At 42.8% G+C, this 18577-nt stretch overlaps 1 protein-coding gene across 9 annotated transcripts in view; it reads right to left on the bottom strand.

Moving 5' to 3' along the window:
* The window catches only part of LOC147024307 (fatty acyl-CoA reductase 1-like), an 88018-nt gene that overhangs the window by 1893 nt on the left and 67548 nt on the right, over positions 1-18577 (bottom strand). For 5 of the 9 annotated variants that reach the window (XM_085884054.1, XM_085884051.1, XM_085884056.1 and 2 more), the window contains 4 exons: positions 17669-17736; positions 14069-14240; positions 11402-11531; positions 4199-4326 (listed from right to left, as the gene is read on the bottom strand). In XM_085884054.1, coding sequence (XP_085740180.1) covers positions 4199-4326; positions 11402-11531; positions 14069-14240; positions 17669-17736 — 498 coding nt within the window. Of the gene's footprint in view, positions 1-4198; positions 4327-6040; positions 6158-11401; positions 11532-14068; positions 14241-14914; positions 15087-17668; positions 17737-18577 lie in introns of all 9 variants that reach the window. The other 4 variants (XM_085884052.1, XM_085884057.1, XR_015058955.1 and 1 more) reach the window with 3 other exon arrangements.

The following is an 18577-nucleotide window of genomic DNA, read 5'->3' as shown; positions in this document are numbered from 1 at the left end:
GGTTAATTATGTGATTGTTTCTACATACATCATGATATATGTTGCTATTTTACAATCCTCCTGAGGTACCCCTCACTTATAGTGGGGCAGATAACACAATTTTTGAGAGGAATCGTGCAAATGATGATACAAGCATCAAATTTGGCACATTTGTTCTCCAGGGGATTCTAATCAAATCTGCCTGATTGGCCATTTGAAAATCCAAATTTTGAAAAATTTGAATTTTTTTTTTTTTTTCAAAAAAGTCAAGATCATGAATCAATGTTGGATGCTGGCTGAGATCGGTGAATGTTTCAGAAACATCATCAAAGATGTTCCAAGTCTGCCATGCAGTTTTCTTCCCTTTACCGCGGAAGGCAAACACGACGTCACATCCAGTGAACGCATGGAAGTATGGGATCGATCTCGCTTTCTCAGGCCCTATTGCAGAAACTACCTCATGGACTGGAATCCATCACGCCTTGGCTCCTTGACCAAAGGCAATCCACATGTTCTCAAGACCGAGTTCCTGTAAGGATGGCAGTACAGATATTGCTATGACTAGTACGTCCGTGTCAATAGCCTTGATGATAATGGACTTGCTCCCATCTGTCGTTGCATCCCTGGCATGTACAAATATTCGAGTGTCAGCTTCTTCATGACAACATGGAGACAGCATCCAGTGACTTCCTTGTGTTGCTAATGGCATCTTCTCCTTTTGTGACAATGACTGTGCTTGTCGTCTGTGCTTCACACATCTTTTCCACAAGGAAGTGAAACAGCTCAGTCTTCTTGCTGTCATCTCCAAGAAAGCTTCTCCAGTTACTTGGGGTCTTACTGGTTCCTGTCACTCTTCTTCTGATTCCTTGCCCCCTTTTCGACCTTGCCTCGGACTTCAGACTTGACTTCTTGTACACATCAAACGCTACGTCCACCCTCTCGTATCTGGCACCATAGGATTCCACCTTTGGGATGATGTCTTCTTTAGCATAGTCATCAAATATCTTTGAAGTGCGTGGAGGTAGGGCATTGATAAGTGCTGAGCCATTAATGATGACTGCATCTCCCCTTGGTTCTCTGTCTGGAATGTTCACTTGCACTTCAAGAATTTCAGCCAGCTGTGACTTCAAATTTTTTTTAAGTTATTATTTTTTTACAAATTTTTCAAAATTTGGATTTTCAAATGGCCAATCAGGCAGATTTGACCAGAAATGCCAAATTTGATGCTTGTATCATAATTTGCATGATTTTTCTACTATCTACTACACTATTAATGGTGCAATCTGGGGGAATCCCTGGGAAATCCCCATGGAAAATGGGTCCTTTCCATGCCAGCATGTGCAAATATCAACGAGGCCATGCAGAGCTCAGTGGCATCTCATTTGAAACCAGTGACCAGCACAAAGACCTGTCAAAAGCTAGACAAGCTAGAGATGTCAATGACACCCTTGATCTTATCAGCTATCTTTGGGAGAGAGATCCATTTGCATGGGATCCATCCCTGTTTAACATTGCAAATGGCATGACAGCCCAAGGAGGAGTCAACGTTGAAAGATCAAGAACAGTTGGAGAAAAGATTCTGGCATCCATGGTTGGGAAATCTGTGGAAGAGTTCACCTTCCGGAAATGTGATCGAGCAGTGACACTTAATTCAAGATCAACTGTCAAGATCAAAGGAGAATATGTGAAGGTAGATCCACAGTTGATCTTCCAGAGATTGGTAACCATTGGGGATCTGTGAAGATCTACAGTCACTCTTCAAATATGAACTGTGCAGTTACCCCCCAGCATTGTTTGAATCTTCCTTCCTTCCCCAGCAGGCCAATAAGGCTGTCCTTGCCGATGTTCTCTGGAAGACCATGCAAGGGGAGCAACGAGAACCAATTGGAAATGTCCAGTATATTCTTGATGGTGGTGCGCTACTTTATCGTCTTCCATGGCCAAGAGGTTCCACATATGAGAGTGTCAGTCAGCTTTATGCAACATATGTTACACATAAATATGGGGCTGCTACCATTATCTTTGATGGATACCAAGATGGTCCAACAACAAAAGATGCCATGCACATGAGGACAGGGGCTTGTTCAGGCATGACAGTAAACTTCACTGGTGGAATGGTTATACAGTCCAAGAAGGAGGAATTCTTGAAAAATGTGACAAACAAACAGCGATTTATTGTTTATCTTAGTAACAAACTAGAGCGGGTTGGTTGTAATATAGATCATGCAAAGCATGATGCTGATGTGCTCATTGTCCAAACAGCTGTTGCATCTGCTGGAGTCAAAGACACTATCCTGATAGTGGATGACACGGACTTGCTCATCCTCCTACTGCATCATGCTGAACTGGATGCACATGACTTGTTCCTGGCCCCAGAGCCCAGGCAATGAGCAAAAAAGACCAGGATATGGTGCATAAAGCAGTCCAAGGAATTTCTTGGTCCTGATGTTTGCGACCATGTGTTATTTATCCATGCAATCCTTGGCTGCGATACAACTTCTCGCCTGTTTGGATTGGGAAAGGGTTTAGCAGTAAGGAAGATCAAGAGTGTTGCCCTGTTCCGTCAACAAGCGAAGGTGTTCAGCCAAGAAGGACATGTAGCAAAACAGGACATTATTGCAGCAGGAGAGAAATCACTTGTGTCATTATATGGTGGTGCCAAAGAACAAGGACTGGACACTTTACGATACAGGCGATTTTGTGAGAAGGTTTCCAAGAGCACATCTCATGCAGAACCTCAAACTCTACCCCCAACCTCAGCAGCTGCAAAGTATCACAGTATATTATCAGATGATGGAGTGGAAAGGAAGAAGCATGAATATGAAGCTGAAACAGTGGGGATGGATGGCACATGGTGGATGGACAATGTTTGCCAATACAAACTGACCAGCTTGCAGCCCCCTCAAAACTACTGGATGTCATCTGCTGTAACTGTAAAACAGACTGTGATACAAAGAGGTGAACATGCAGAAAGTATAGTCTGCGTTGCAGTGCTGTTTGTGGAGAATGCCGTGGGACAAGTTGTGCCAACTCACAGCTACCAGATTTCACTGATGACTATAACGATAACCTCGATGGGCATCTTCAGTAGGGTATTAATATGCCTGCAATGAAACAATACCCAAAGAAGTGATTGTCGTAAATTTGATCACAAAATATCGATATTTGGTGGCCATATTGGATTTTATTAAATTCATCCATCATTTTATTTAAAACCATCCAATCAAAATATTAAACTATCCCAAATTTAGCCTTTGATCCCCTCAAATATTCTAGAAATATAAACCGCTCAAACCTGTTGTCTGAGAGTAAATATATGGCAAAATATTGATATTTGGCAACCATATTGGATTTATGCAAATGAGATTTTGTTCCAGGGAAGTTTAAAAGTATTCTAAATGCATCCTTGTATACAAAATACCCATTCTACAAGTTGAAATCACCCAAATATGTCATCTGTGAGCAAAGATATGGCACAATATTGATAATTATCAATACGTCGAATTATCGTATAATTATTATACGATATTATCAATACGTATAATTATCAATACGTCGATAGAAAATACGTCGAATTTGCATAAATCCAATATGGTGGCCAATTATAATTGGCCACCATATTGGATTTATGCAAATTTGACGTATTTCCGCAACAGGGATTTCTTAGGACTTTTAGTATGGTGTTGTGGGGACCTCATAGAAATGCATTGTGCTAAAAAAAAAAAATTCTGTTGCAATTTGTTCCCGATCAAACCTTATTTTGCCTGGACTATTATTCTTTCACGGTTGAACCGTAGCACCTGGAGGCCCCAAATTTTGGGTGTAGGTACTTCAGAATCTGGGCAAGGTTTTAAGCTACCACATGTTGGCCTTGAAGGCCATTTTGAGACCACCAGTCGCTGTGATAAAGTGTAGATTGATATGTGGGGTCAGGCAGTTCTGCAGGCAAAAGGTAACCACCATGAGGCCAATAACTCCACATGTTTTCAATGCACAACATGTAACAGAACCCCAACATTGCTTTTTTTTTCTCTGTGCATCACTGGGTACCCAAACCAGTTCAAAATAAAAATTGCTCAAAGCCTTGGAATTGTTTTTGTGATGCACCTTAAATCCAAAATCTTAACTTTTACTTTGTTCATTATGCTTTTGCTTTGAGGATCCATCAAATCCCTGCAATAAAAAGGCTGACATGGTGTTAAAAATCAAACAAACTCACTTTTTGAGGTGATTTCGGGCCGCCGGAAGGCCAGACATTTCCTCGTTCAGGAGGTACATCTTTGTGCCCATGCAGTAGTTCTCGATGTACTCAGGCCAGTTAAGTTGGTGGATGTCGAAGTTGAATATCTAAAACAGAACGAATGTCTTTTTCCTTCAAGAGGGAATGATGTAAAAATGAGTTAATCGCTCCAACAGTGAGATAAACGTACGTACACACCAATGCTTAAGTCGATTTTTATTCTTGAAATATATATATATATTTTTTGTTTTTAAACAGGAATTGATAAAGAATTTCTCTGCTACACGTACACACATTCCGTTGATGTCGTTGTGCGTTCATGCCATTGGTGTGGAAATATTTTTGATGGATCAAAGTAATTTCGGGATCGGCGCTTCGACGTCTTCATCGTTCAGAAAGGTAATGACACCCAGATGTTCATCGAGTGGTCTCAAGAGATGGAAAGGCAAGATGACAACCGAGCAAAATCAAGGAAGGTTTAGAACTCCATAACCTATTTCCGCCCCAGCTTTTGTGATCCCATTCGGCTGTGTCAGGGCGATGTTGGCCCATCTCAAATGTTGCAGCGAAATCTCGGGCAAGACCTGATCGTCGTCGTACATCTCCACTCCATGCTGGGTTGCTTTGACTCTGGAATGAAATCCACCCGTGTCTCATCACAACACAACCCTCTTCAATCGGTAATCACTGTCCCCCCTCAAAGTGTTCCAAGAGCACTCGAGTTGCCTCTTGATGTCACGGGAGGTCCTTGGGGTCCCACCTTGTTTCTCATTGAATTTCAAGCAAGAATGAATAATGGTTTCCTCACTTTCACCACTGACATCCATTTCCACAATATCAAGTATAATCTTGCAATTCGACAAAATTAGCAGTTCAGCATGTTTAAAGTTTGCTTGAATGACACCAGTTGGTTGCACGTGAGAATTATCAAAATATCTTTGACGACGATGATGACACAAAAGCCATGGATCAACAAATTGTGGAGTTTCCTGTGCATCGAATCCACAGCAGACATGACCATGGTGGCTGCCATCTTGGTTTTACCCAGTCCCGACATCACCAACTACATACCTTGCTTTGGGTAGACAATACCATGACAATTTTAGCATTGTTTGATCATTTGTGTATGTTCCATAATCAAGAGTCCACATTAACGTTTAACACACACTGTTCACCTCGGTTTTCCAACAAATACTAGTATTCAAAATTGTGTAACAAGTACAATCAAAAATTCATTATGAACCAGTGTGAATATTTTAAGCAGAAACACATTGCACACAATATGACAAATCTACATATCAATACCGACAGCGAATACACCAACACGGACATGCACGTGGGTCTGAAAGGTAAGAATGCAAACAAAAAACCCATCAAATTCACGGTCAGGTTTGTTGGTCCCATCACAGCAAAGCACAGCTTCCCATGTTTGGATTCAGTGTTAAAATACAATGCACCACATTGTTTTTTTCCATCTTCTACTCATGTTTTTGTAAAAGTACGTACACTTACATCTCTTCATGTCTTGGGAACATGTAATGGGAACAAAGTTCCAGCAAGAGCCTTTGGCTACTTCAATAAATAAATTAATAATGGGCTGCTTGTCCCTGCAGCTGTAATCACCCTCTTGATGGCCAAAATAAATACAGTAGCTAAACCTTTCATTTGTATTCTGATTCTGATGTCCCATACTGTTACAGAGCATCGGTGCTGCTGAAGCAGTTTCTTGGCAAGGGTTATAGTGTGTGGTTTGCCATTGCCTTCCCAGCTGTAAATAGCGCAGGGATTTGTAATTTGTTCAGGGTGCCGGCGATAGCTCACCTACTCATCGCTAAGGACGCCGTGGGATCTTTAACACCCACCAATGAATGCTGGCAGACAGGATTCCCACTTAACGTCCATCCGAGGGACAGCACACAAATTGATGAATCACCATGCCTGTGAGACACCAAGATGACATTTTATAGCTGGGACGGGATTCAAACCCAGGCTAGACAGCTTAGAGGGGAGTGTGCATTCCTCTAGGCCAGTGGTTCTTAACTGGGGGTTACGAAGCATCAAAGCAGGGGGTACGATATATGGTGACAAATTCAATACTGTATAGTACTTAAATTCCAATAATAATATTATTAAATAAATAACTAATAATAATTTTTTAGACGGGGAGTACGGGGAAATATTATGAAAGCTCAAGGGGTACGAGCACATAAAAAGGTTAAGAACCACTGCTCTCGGCCATCATGTCAGCCCTCTTTCATTCATGTAACCACAATTTATTCGATGAGTTCCGATGGGAGAAACTCAGTTTAGGAACTTCAAAATATCCAAAGGCAATGACTGTTGAAAATTTTCTTATGACTGGTCTTCTTTCCTTGCACCAATAAAGTGGAATTAATCGACTCCTGCTTTTCCTACCACCTACAACCCTTAGCAGTGCAAGGCTGGGACCAACAAGCTATCGCTGCCTTAGCCATCTTTTCCAGTGCGAATTATATTTAACATGCTGAAAACCAACATGATAACCTTCAGAAAACTATCTGATTTTAATAAAATAAAATCAGAGAAAAGAGATGGAGGAGCTGATTAACATTTTGAGTATTAATGTGCTGATGCAACCAATACCATTTACAGTGGAGTGAACAGTGGTGGAGGAAGTTTCCAAACAGGCTACGATGGGTGCAGAAAAAGAGGGAATAGGGGATCTCGGCTTGTTCTGCCAATGAGCAGTGTCCATCATGACTCCATTCTTCGAATGAAGGAACCGATAAGAAGCATGTTACAGGAACAGATGTGACCAATTACCACCATTTTATTTTTATGGATGGAGAGAAACTTGTCACTTCAGATCTTAAGTCAGCCTGAGGACAGAAACACAAAGGTTGTGAGCTTTATAGAGAGACTGTAGGATCCCTTCAGTGGGGTTGGCATTCCAAGAGGTGATCTTTTTTTTTTTTCGGGGTGTGTTATCCTTTTGTACCTCTCCAGGTACAAAAAGCAAGTAATTTCTTGTAAATTGCCTCACCACATGAATTGTACCAGTGACAATGATGCCTGTTTGGCAGGAACACTGCAGGCATGAAATTATGAACTGATAAAGGAAGGAGAGCAATTCATTGAGAAAGTTTCTAGAATTCAGAGTGGATGAGTCACGAGAAGAGATGACAGACTGTAGGCTCAACCAATCGGCCTGATTGAAATGCCAGACATGGCAGAGCCTTTGTGGCTTGCAGAAAAATTCCAGATAGACACATAGACCCAGAAACCAACATCTTTCTAATCTCAAGTCTCTCTCCCTCCTCCAAATCCTGGTGGCATCTCGTTAGGTCTGTTTCTGGTGTATGTTCCCCCTCCCTCCCCTCCCTTACCTCAAATGGCCACACACACTGCACATGAAAAGGCTGAATGCCAAAACTCCATGTTTACTTCTCGATCTTGTGTCCCAAACCCATCACTTTCTGTACCCACTTTACCCACTCACATCCAGCTGTTCCTGGACTCTGTGTCCTTTTCTCCTGACAAGGTGGAGAGCTTGCTGTCAAATCTCTACTCGGATTCTGCAACCGGTCCAGACGGCATCAGCCCACGTGTCCTAAAAACCTGCTCCTCTGCTCTTGCTCACCCTCTCTCTCCGTTCTATTCACACTCTCATTTACTCAAGGTCATCTGCCATTTGCTTGGAAATCAGCAAACATTACCACCCTGCATAAAAAGGTGCAAAAACATCCCTGCAACGATAGACCAATCAGCCTTCTCCCAATCATCAGCATGGTTATGAAATCCATCGTCACTTCAGACATTAAATCCTTCCTCTTCTCCAATGGCTTGATTTCCGATCATCAATTTGGTTTCAGACCAGGTCACTCTACCCTGGATATGCTGCTTCTGCTCTCCCAACAATGGATGGAGATCCTGAATGCCGGACATGAAATCCGAGCCATATCCCGAGACATATCACGTGCTTTTGACACGGTCTGGCACTCTGCACTGCTCACCAAACTCTCTTCCCATGGTATCCAAAGCCATCTCCACTCATGGCTCGCAGACCTCCTCTCCTGTCACAGCCACCATGTGGCCCTCAATGGAGTTCCCTCATCCCCTCTTCCTGTCCAGGCTGGAGTTCCTCAAGACAGCGTTCTGGGCCCTGTTCCTTTTCTGGTTTTCATCAATGATCTCTCCGACTCTGGAAAAATCCTCTTTATCTCTTTGCTGATGACTCCAGCCTCTCCCGTACCATCTGTCATCCCTCACACTAGCAAGTATCAGCTTCTTCACTCACTGCAGATCTGTGCAAAATCACAAACTGGTCTGACACGTGGAACATATCTTTCAATCCGGACAAATCTCACACTCTCACTTTATCTCTCCGAAAGGACTGTCTGGGAAGTCCTTTCATTCAAGCTTCTGGGTCTCACTCTCTACCACGATCTTTCCTGGGAAAGCCACATTTTCAAGCTGCCCTCCAAAGCCAGTCGCCGACTGGGAATCTTACATCGTGCAAAGTCCTTCCTTGGCACACCTGAGCTCCTGACCACATACAAAGCTTTCTTCCACAGCCTGATGGAGTACTGTTCTCCCCTCTGGGCTTCACGCTGTGGAAACCAAGGCATTTAGGATCATTGGTATCTCCCACAATGAGACCAAGTCTTTGGGCCTCTCACTCTCTCACCGCAGGCAGGTTGGTGGTCTTTCTGTCTTCCACCAACTCCTCTCTGGTCTCGCCTTCCCCCCCCCCCCACTCTGTCTGCGATGTCTCCCACCATATTTCTGCAGGGCACTCAAGGTCCGCCAACAACTCCCTTCTGGTAAAACTACTAAAATCAGGAATCACTGATCACCTTCACTCTTTCATTCCTCTTTTTCCCCACCTTTGGAATAAACTCCCACACTCTCTTCAATCCCATTCTTCCCTCCAGGCCTTCAAAACAGCTGTTCACCACCATCTCTTATCTTCCCCCATCCAAAACCTCGATCTTTTCTACCCACGTTAATCCACCTCAACCCCACCTCCTTCAAATTCCCTGCTTTCCTTCCTGAAAGTCCCTGTAGTGAAAGGACCTAACAGTCCCTGTAGGATCACATGGTATCTCCCACCAAACTTTCTTCCTTTGGTAAGGAATCTCTTCCTCCCTCTTCCCTACTGTCGCAATGAAAACTAATTGCACTCTTTAAACAAGATGGTAAGGAAATCCTTACCATCTTGTTTACCCTGTGTACCCTTCCCCACCCCTCTCCCTTCCACAGATCTCCTCATGTCTCTATTCCCCACTGTTTTTTCTCCTTCCCTCTTGTACGTTCTGTGCGTTAGCTCTCATTCGAGCCTCGACATTGTATACAATATATATATATATATATATATATATATATATATATATATATATATATATATATATATATATATATATATATATATATATATATTCAAGAGTACATGATCTACTCAGTCAAGGCTGCTGCGGAACAACATGAAGGTTGGAAGAAAAGTTGGATGTTCTGGACATAATCAAGTCAGCCAGAGAATGGGAGCCATCAAGGAAGATTGGTATTGGGATTCCATCAGATAGGGTAAGACCTGACGTTACAAAGGCTTTGCTTGCAATCCCATGTCTAATGGTGTGAGAGCTGATACAAAGCCAACTTGAATCATGACAGTTTGGAAATCACTGCAGATGAGAAAATTGGAGTTGGGGTGGGAGAAGAGGAGAGAGCCAAAGTTGGTTGATGGAGGGGTGAGATGGTGTGATTTGTTGCATGGGCAAGAGCAGAAGTGACAGGTGGATGTGGGTCAAGAGGGAAGGATGGGCATGTGTGTGTGCATTTATGGCATAGTGGTTTGTGTTTCAAGAGAAAAGTTGGTTATATGCAGTCACAAACATCACAGCTGTATTGAAAAGTAGGATAACTGAATGCTTTCAGGAAGGTGATGCTGCACCTGCTTGATTGACTGAGAAAACATTTTTTTAACCTTGTATTGAAAAGCAAAATTTGGCACATTTGCACAAATAAAAATAGTCAGTGAAAAAATTAATCTATAACATAAAAGCTGCTGTCTCGGTGTGTCTGCGTCCGTCCACACATCCGTCTGTCAACGATTGTCCTTTGGGGATACCACCAATCAGGCCCAATCTGCAAATAGTATGGTATAGTCGAGTCAGGCCAGGATAAATAGGCCGCTTTCAATTTATATAAACACACACTCTTCCTCCTTCACTTACAATAAATGGTGAGTCTCATTCAATCCCGTTTCTCATATCGATTCGATTAAAAAAATACGCTTGCTATATTCAAAACAGTACTTTTTTTTTTTTTTTTCAACATTTCCATTTTATTCATATGATAGTAATAGATCACCCTATCAAACAGTTTGTCTGATTATACACCACCTTCCATGCTACTTGCAGCACAGGAGAGAAAAGGATACAAAAGAAAACCAGCTGATATTTCAATAATTTATTTGCACGATTTTTAAAGGGTGAAAGTTAATTTTTTGTCGAGTACCCCTTCAATTGATAATAAAATGCACTGAACTTTGGTTCTTCATTTTGTTAAACCCACTTTCATGACCTCTGCCAATGTATTTGTAACGTTGGAGATCAACCCTTCCTGAAACCCCCTAACCACAACTCTGCAAGAGCCACAAGTTTAACCAAACTCGGTGGTGCAATGGTTGGAGCATCCGCTTCGAGTCTGGGAGGTCAGTGTTGCAAACCCCAGCCGAGTCACACCAAAGTCTTCAAGAAAATAGTACGTGCTGCTTCCTTGCTTAACGCTCGGCATTTGAAAAGGATAGAGTACAGACAAAACTATAGGTTGATAATCACAGTGTAGGCTTTAATGGGCGTAATGGCCTCCTCCTGCGTCTTCCTTGTAAAGGAACTATTATTATATTATTATTACTACCCCCCAAATGCAACTTGAATTCCGAATTGTTTGAAGATATTGAATCTCAAAATAGGATGACAGCACTATCAGCCATGGACATTTTAGAGAAATGTTTGTCAGAACCTTTCACACTGAAAATTTCAATTATGAACAAATAAATACAATTATTTTACAAAAGCAAGAGATGGAGAGGAAGTGGGAAGGGAATTTTTAAGTTTGGTAACATTTTTCTGGAGAAAATGAAAATTCAGCACGCCTCTCCAAAGGAAAGGGTGTCTGCATTATATAGGTTGCTCTGCACACCTTGGTATCTTCAGGGCCGAGCTTCGCCAAAAGCATGCCAAGGTTGTCTGAACGCCACACCCAGGAGCGGCTTGCAAAATACTCCAGCAATGTCATGTTCTTGTGTAACCGGTTCACAATGCGCATCATCCTGTGCAGATAGCAAACCTGTACAAAAACTTTGCAGAAAACCCACAGGTGTGACTTTTCACATCTATATATATCTATATCTATATCTATATCTATATCTATATCTATATCTCTCTCTCTCTCTCTCTCTGCATTCAAAGTGCTCATGGATTGCTGGAATGCTCCTCATTTTGCATGATTACATCTTATCTGAATGCCCAAGGGTAATTATTCAAATGAAATAAATACAACTGGAATTTTGCCCTCTGAAAAGGCTTGCAAAGCTCTTTTGGAGCAATAATTATCATACGTTCACAAGAAACCTTTGAACAGACACAGCAAAGGGCAAGCAGCAAAGAATAAGGTTTGAAGGAAGTGCAAGCAGTGATCAAGCAAGCCGTGCATAGAGAAAGCATACGAGGGATACACGAGAGACGGTCAATGATGCGCCATTTGGTAGCATAATAATTTTTGCCTATCTTTCACAAGTACTCCTTCCCAAATAGTTCTAAGATGTAGATATTAAAACACTTAAAAGCCGTCTACATTCGAAATATGGAAAAACAAAAATGTGTCGGGGGAGAATTGAGAATAAAAATTGAAGAAGACTTGAAGAGGGGAGGATAGGCAATAAGGAAAAGTTGTACGACGAGTTGTGTTTGAATGGAAGGAAGAGTTATAAAGATCACACTGTAGTGAGGAAGGTCAGGTATGGGAGCATGCGCCAGAGCAGCGCGTCGCCATCCCCCGGGCAGTTGCCTGGCCCATCCCCATCTCCTTGAGATGCCGATCAACCTGCTGCAACCACGAGGCATGTGGTCGGCCCATTGGCCTCCTCCACTCACGAGACTCCCTCGCCGAGAGAATCTGGTGAGCAGGATCAGCGTCAGGAAAACGAGCCACATGTCCATAAAGCCACAGCTGATGCTCACGGACTCTGCAGGTAACAAATCTCATTTGAGTCTCTCTCAGCAACCGCTCGTTGGACACAAAATCTGACCAGCGATAGCCAAGCATTCTCCGAAGAGACCTGGTACCAAAGGAATTAAGTCTCCGTCTCAGATCCTTGGTCAGAGTCCAAGTCTCGCATCCATAGAGCAAGACTGGAAGCACCAAGGACCTGAAGACTCAGACTTTCGTCCTCCCGCACAGGTACCAGCAGTGCCACACCCCATTATCCAGTGAATCCATGACACCCCAGGCCCGACCCAGACGTCGCTTCACCTCTGACTCACAGTCAGCAGAGACATGAATATCACTGCCAAGGTAAGTGAATCTCTCCACGACCTCAACATCCTCACCACAAACAGGCACAGATAGGACAGCGGCATCCAAAATGTCATTGAAAGCCTGGATCTTAGTTTTGACCAGGAAACCCGTAATCCCAGCGGCTCCGACTCCTCATTCAGCACCTCGAGGGCCCCCAAAAGGATATCTAAAGTCTCCGCAAAGATGGCTGCATCATCTGCGAAATCAAGGTCAGAGATCTTGACATTCTCAAACGATGCACCGCAGCTTGATCTCTCCCACATCCTCCCTGGAATCTAGTCCATACAAGTGCTGAAAAGTGTGGGGGGCCAGCACACACCTATGACGAACTCCAGTAACAACTGGAAATAAGTCAGAGATGGTACCACCACATCTCACAGCACTCTCAGTACCAGAGTAGAGATCAGATATCAGATCGATCAGTTTTGGTGGCACCCCACGAAGACCAAGAATCCTCCAGAGGGCATCCCGAGTCACTGAATCGAACGCTTTACAGAGATCAACATAGGGCTAGTGAGGAATTATCATTATAGTGAGGAAGGATGATGATTAAAGTGAGAGGAGATGAGTAGGGAAGGTCCAAAATTTTGCCATTTTTATGAATGCAATACCTTGGTGGCCCCTTTGATAACATTTAACAGACCAAGCAAAATAGAAACACAAAAACACCCAAAACAAATGCAATGGAACAAAACCAGCACAGGCAATTCACAATCCAGCAGCCAACGATCACAGGAGGAGCCAAAAACAAAGATTTGGATTATGGATAAATTCAAGTGGAAGTAGGCAAAGGTCAAAGAAGTGATGCAATCACTTCTTTTCATACCACGAGGAAGCGTATGGTTGAAAATGCCAACTTTGAGGTTGCTCAGAAAGCCTTTTGGGTTTTTGGCCTTAAAAATAAAAAAGTTCAGTTTCAATATTGTCTGGTTGCTCACTTCCAAAAGAAAAACCAACCCCCTGCCCCCCCCCTCTCGAGTAGCGGTTGGCCAGCTCGCGTCAGTGCAACTTGCACATTCGGTATGGTCAGATGTCATAGCTGCAATGCACTGAAGATCAAATTACTACTATTTCATTCCTTAAGCACACTGGTATCTTTTGTAATGAGTATGCAAAAAGGGGAAACCCTTTATAATTTGAGAAAAAGAGTCTTAAAAACATCACAAAAATTATGGACATATTTTGGAAATGCCAAATGTCTGCTTGGAGAGCTCACGATGTCGTTTCACTTGGCTCAACAAAAGCATCGGCTCCACTTTGCAACAACACAAAGGTGGCCTTGGGCCTTACCTAGGCTGCCTGCCTGTGAGGACCAGGTACAGGTCATAGAGAAATGCCGGGGCTCGATGGCTAACAGTCAGCCAGTATCGGTGAAGGAACCCATTCGAGCAGAGGTTAACATTGGGCTGTCGAAGCGCGTGGTCTAAGGGATTCGTCTTGAAGGAGAGGTTAACATGATGCTCTGTTGAGGGAGAGAAAGAAGACCACAGTGGGGGAAAAGAAAGGATAGGGCAACTCAAGACGGGCAAGGCATGGGGGGGGGGGGTGGGGGGGGGGAAATGAACAATAACTTGAGCGCTTCGACTAAAAGAGAAGTGAACAGAGACTTTGAGGACCCTGTGAGCAAGTTGAAATGAACAAGTCGATGAAAACAAACGGCTGCACCAAAAGGAAGAAAAAAAAATTAATGCAAGTTGAGTGGAAAAAAAGAAAATCATCTTGCTGTGCAGGAAGCGTGAGAAAAATGATTGCAGATTTCCACTTTGAATGTAAATTTTCAACTACCTTCCTGCTCATAACCGAGTTGGGGTTTAAAAAATAAAAACTTAAAACATCCAATTATCTGGACGAGAACAAAGATAGAACTGAGTAAATCGTATGTCGGTAATGTCAGTCACGAGTCAGCCACGTTTGAGGACTTTCATGTCGCTGCTGTGATCAAAAGAATGTTTCAGCTTATAATCTCGTTGTTGTAGAATCATAGGGAACCGTAGCCTGTTATAGGGGCAGGGAAAAATGATCATATGCAGAGAAATGTAAAAAAGGTCCAGGAAAATGCAGGTAGAAGCAAGAATGGACAGCAAGTGCATCCATATGCAAGCAAACTTCTACAAAGGCACCGATGCCATTGGTTACCTTGGCTTTTGCCCTGCAAGTCTGAGACAGAGATCGTAAAGAAATGCTGGCATTTTCTGGCTTACAACGATCCAATACTGATTGATCAGATAATATGAGGTCAGGTTAACATTGGGTGCCCGAAATGCCTGCTCCAGCGGGTTCCGCTTGAAGGTCTTTGTTACGTAATGCTCTGCAAATGACAAAGACACACGTTACAGGCTGTGGCACTCGAGGTAGCAGTTCAAAGCAGCGTCCACGGGCCTTCGTAAACTGTCGAAACCACATCACTACAAATGCAATCAAAACCAAGAAAAGCAGACCCTCGCCAGGACTTATTTTATAGAATGCATCCTTCACAGTGAGATCACTCGCCTCAGTCGGAGCATAGACAGAGACCAGGGAAATGACACCTAAGGAGTGACGAATCCTTAATCTCATAATACGCTCGTTGACCGGTGTTACCTCAATTATCATTGGAGTCAGTTTATTGGACACAGCTACAGCAACTCCTTGGGGATGGTAACCATCAGAGCGACCAGACCAATAGTAGGTGTAACCACCCACCATGATTTTGCCACTATCTGGTCTCCGAAACTCAGTGTGCTGCAATACCGATGTCCAAACGCTTGAGCTCAGATGATAACAGAGACAGGTTATCATCCTCTCTTAGGGATAGGACATTCCAGGCACCCACCCAAAGGGACCGCCTCAGGTTAACCCAAGGAGACCGCCGTCTGGTGGACGACACCTCAGCACCACTCCAACAATCTGACCCGGGAATGTTACCCCGTGGTTTCCCTCCTATCATCAAAGATTGGGGGTCCCGAAGGTTTTGCCCCAATCCCATCATCCGGTGAGCTGCCCCACGAAGGGAAGCTGCACAGGAGGTACTCCCACAGAGTGGGTTTTCAGATTTATTTGCGTTTTTGTGTTTTGCGGAATGAAGAGTTTTACAGTGGCCGGAGTGCAAATCCTGCAACCAACCTCCTAATCTAAAACCCTAATTAGCCTTACCTTCCTGAAATGTACGAAACTGACTCTCTCCCAAAACTCTAAATCTCAACAGTATCATTGCACACACTTTGTGATGGTCACTTGTCCCAAAATGCTATCCTACCTCCACGTCCTCCACCATATTGGGATCATTGCTTGAAAAAAGAAAAAGGTTAAAAACTGCATTCATCATGGTCTTTGCTACAAACTAACTTCAAAATAAATCCTCAACGAGATCCACAAAAATCCTCCTCCACTCTGCTCCATCCCTGCTCCTCGACCTAATATGTCCCTGGTACATTAAAAAATTCCCCATGATAAAATGTCTTCCATTTCCACATACCTTTCTGAATTATACACGAACCCCTATTTTCGGTTTTTCCCTCATACCTGAAACCATATTGAAGCCTCCAACTATAAATCTTACGATTCTTACAACCTATTGTTACAATGTTAAGACCTCTCTTTGCCCTTTTCACCCTATCACTTGCAATAGGTCATCTTCCATCTGCTTGGAAGTCCACCAAAATCACTGTATGACATAAAAAGGTGCAAAAACTGATCCCCTAAACGACAGACCTATCAGCTTGCTTCCAATCATCAGCAAGGTCATGCAATCCATCATCACAGTTGAGATGAAAAACCTTCCTTTTCTGTAACAACCTCATCTCAGATCACCAATTTGGTTTCAGACCAGGTCACTCCACCTTGGACATGCTGCTTCTACTCACCCAACAATGGATGGAGGCCCTCAATGTTAGACATGCGATCAGGGCCATCTCTCTGGACATATGTCATGCTTTTGATACAGTCCTCGAGCAGATTCAGTCATTCAAACGCCTGGGTCTCACTATCAGCCATGATCTTTCTTGGCCAAACTACATTTCAAAGTTGGCCTCCAAAGCCAGCCACCAACTGAGCATCCTCCATCGTACAGTCATTAGTTGGCACTCGTGAACTCCTTTCCACCTACAAAGCTTTCATCTACAGCTTGATGCGTACTGCTCTCTCCTCTGGCCTGGCTCCCCTGCCTCAATTCTTGCTCAGCTCAACACTGTGGAAACCAAAGCCTTCAAGAATATTGGAATCTCCCATGCTGAAGCTGAGTCTATGGGCCTCACTTCGGCATCACAGACAGTTCGGTGGTCTCTCTGTCTTTCACCACCTCCTTTCTGGTCTTGCACCCTCTGCTATTTCCATGCTTTGTCCCCATAGGTTTTTGCAGGGCTCTCTCAGTCCACCTTCAACCCTCTTCTGGTAAAACTACCTAAATCCAGGATCACTGCTCACCTCCACTCATTTGTTCCTCCTTTTTCATGCCTGTGGAATCAACTTTACATCCTCTTCAATCTCATTCCTCCCTCCAGGTCTTCAAGACATCTGTTTACCACCACCTCATATTGTCACTGATCCAAAATCATGTTTGTTTGTTTTTTACCCTCGTTAACCTCACACAAATCCCTCCTAATTTTCCAGTTTTTCTTCCTTGGAGATAATTCTCCATGCATGCGTGTTTTGCATCCCGTTTTGGCTGTTCCATCCTGATCCTTTCAGTGTCCGAGCTCTTCCATAGGCCGAGACTACGTATTAAAAATTAAATAAAATAATTTTTAAAACCTTCAATCTCAATCCACACAGAACTCCACCTTAATATCATCCCTTTATCTCGATACAATACCGTCTTTTATGCAGATTGTCACAACCGCTCCAATACCAAGAACCATAAGGAACCAAGTGAAAATGTGTGTTTTCATCACTGTTGAGAATAAGTTGACTTACCAACCTCCCCCCAGTGGAAAGGGTTGATTCCTCCAGTTGTGCAGTTATAGATCATCACATTCCTTGGCCTTGTGAAAGAGATACAAGTTCTCTCAGTAAAGATGACAAAAGAGAAGATGCAATAAATACATCGTCATTTACACACAGACAAACTGAAAAGTAACTCAAGTATATATATATATATATATATATATATATATATATATATATATATATATATATATATATATATATATATCTATATATATATCTATATATATATATATATCTATATATATATCTATATATCTATATATCTATATATCTATATATCTATATATCTATATATCTATATATCTATATATCTATATATATATATATATATATATATATATATATATATATATATATATATATATATATATTGTTGCGGGAGGTTATGTCGTCTCCCACCAGAATCTCCGGAATTGTAGGCCGTCCCTCTCGGATAATTCCGTGAGGCGGTGGGTCGCTGAACCGACCGTGGACGCCAATACTTCCACCTCGTAGCGTAGGGTCTTTTTGTCTAGAACCAATTTACCTAATTAACCACGCGATGTCGTCTACCGGGGAACCACGCCCTCAGTACGCCTTGCCCGAACCGGACCAGACTACCGACTGCCAACTACCTTTCCGGTTTGGATGCAGCGAGCGGATCTGCCAAGGGCGTACTGGCTAGAATGAACGGATTATCAGGTATAAAAACCCGGCTAAACTCAAATCCGAACCATGCTGGACCAATGAAGGAAAAGACAAAAACGAACTGGGAACATTTCTAATAATAATTTATGAACAATAAAGTGAGGAAAGTTATGTGGTACAGGTGACAGGTTTATTGGGGATGTTATGCAGGGGAAGATGAGAGAAAGATGTAGTGCGACAATTTTACAG

The sequence above is a fragment of the Eptatretus burgeri genome, chromosome 6, assembly GCF_056783735.1.
Source record: "Eptatretus burgeri isolate ZD-2024b chromosome 6, Ebu_testis_v1, whole genome shotgun sequence".
Taxonomy (NCBI): Eukaryota; Metazoa; Chordata; class Myxini; order Myxiniformes; family Myxinidae; genus Eptatretus; species Eptatretus burgeri.
The sequence above is the reverse complement of the archived record's forward strand: the minus strand, read 5'-3'. Positions and strand labels throughout refer to the sequence as shown.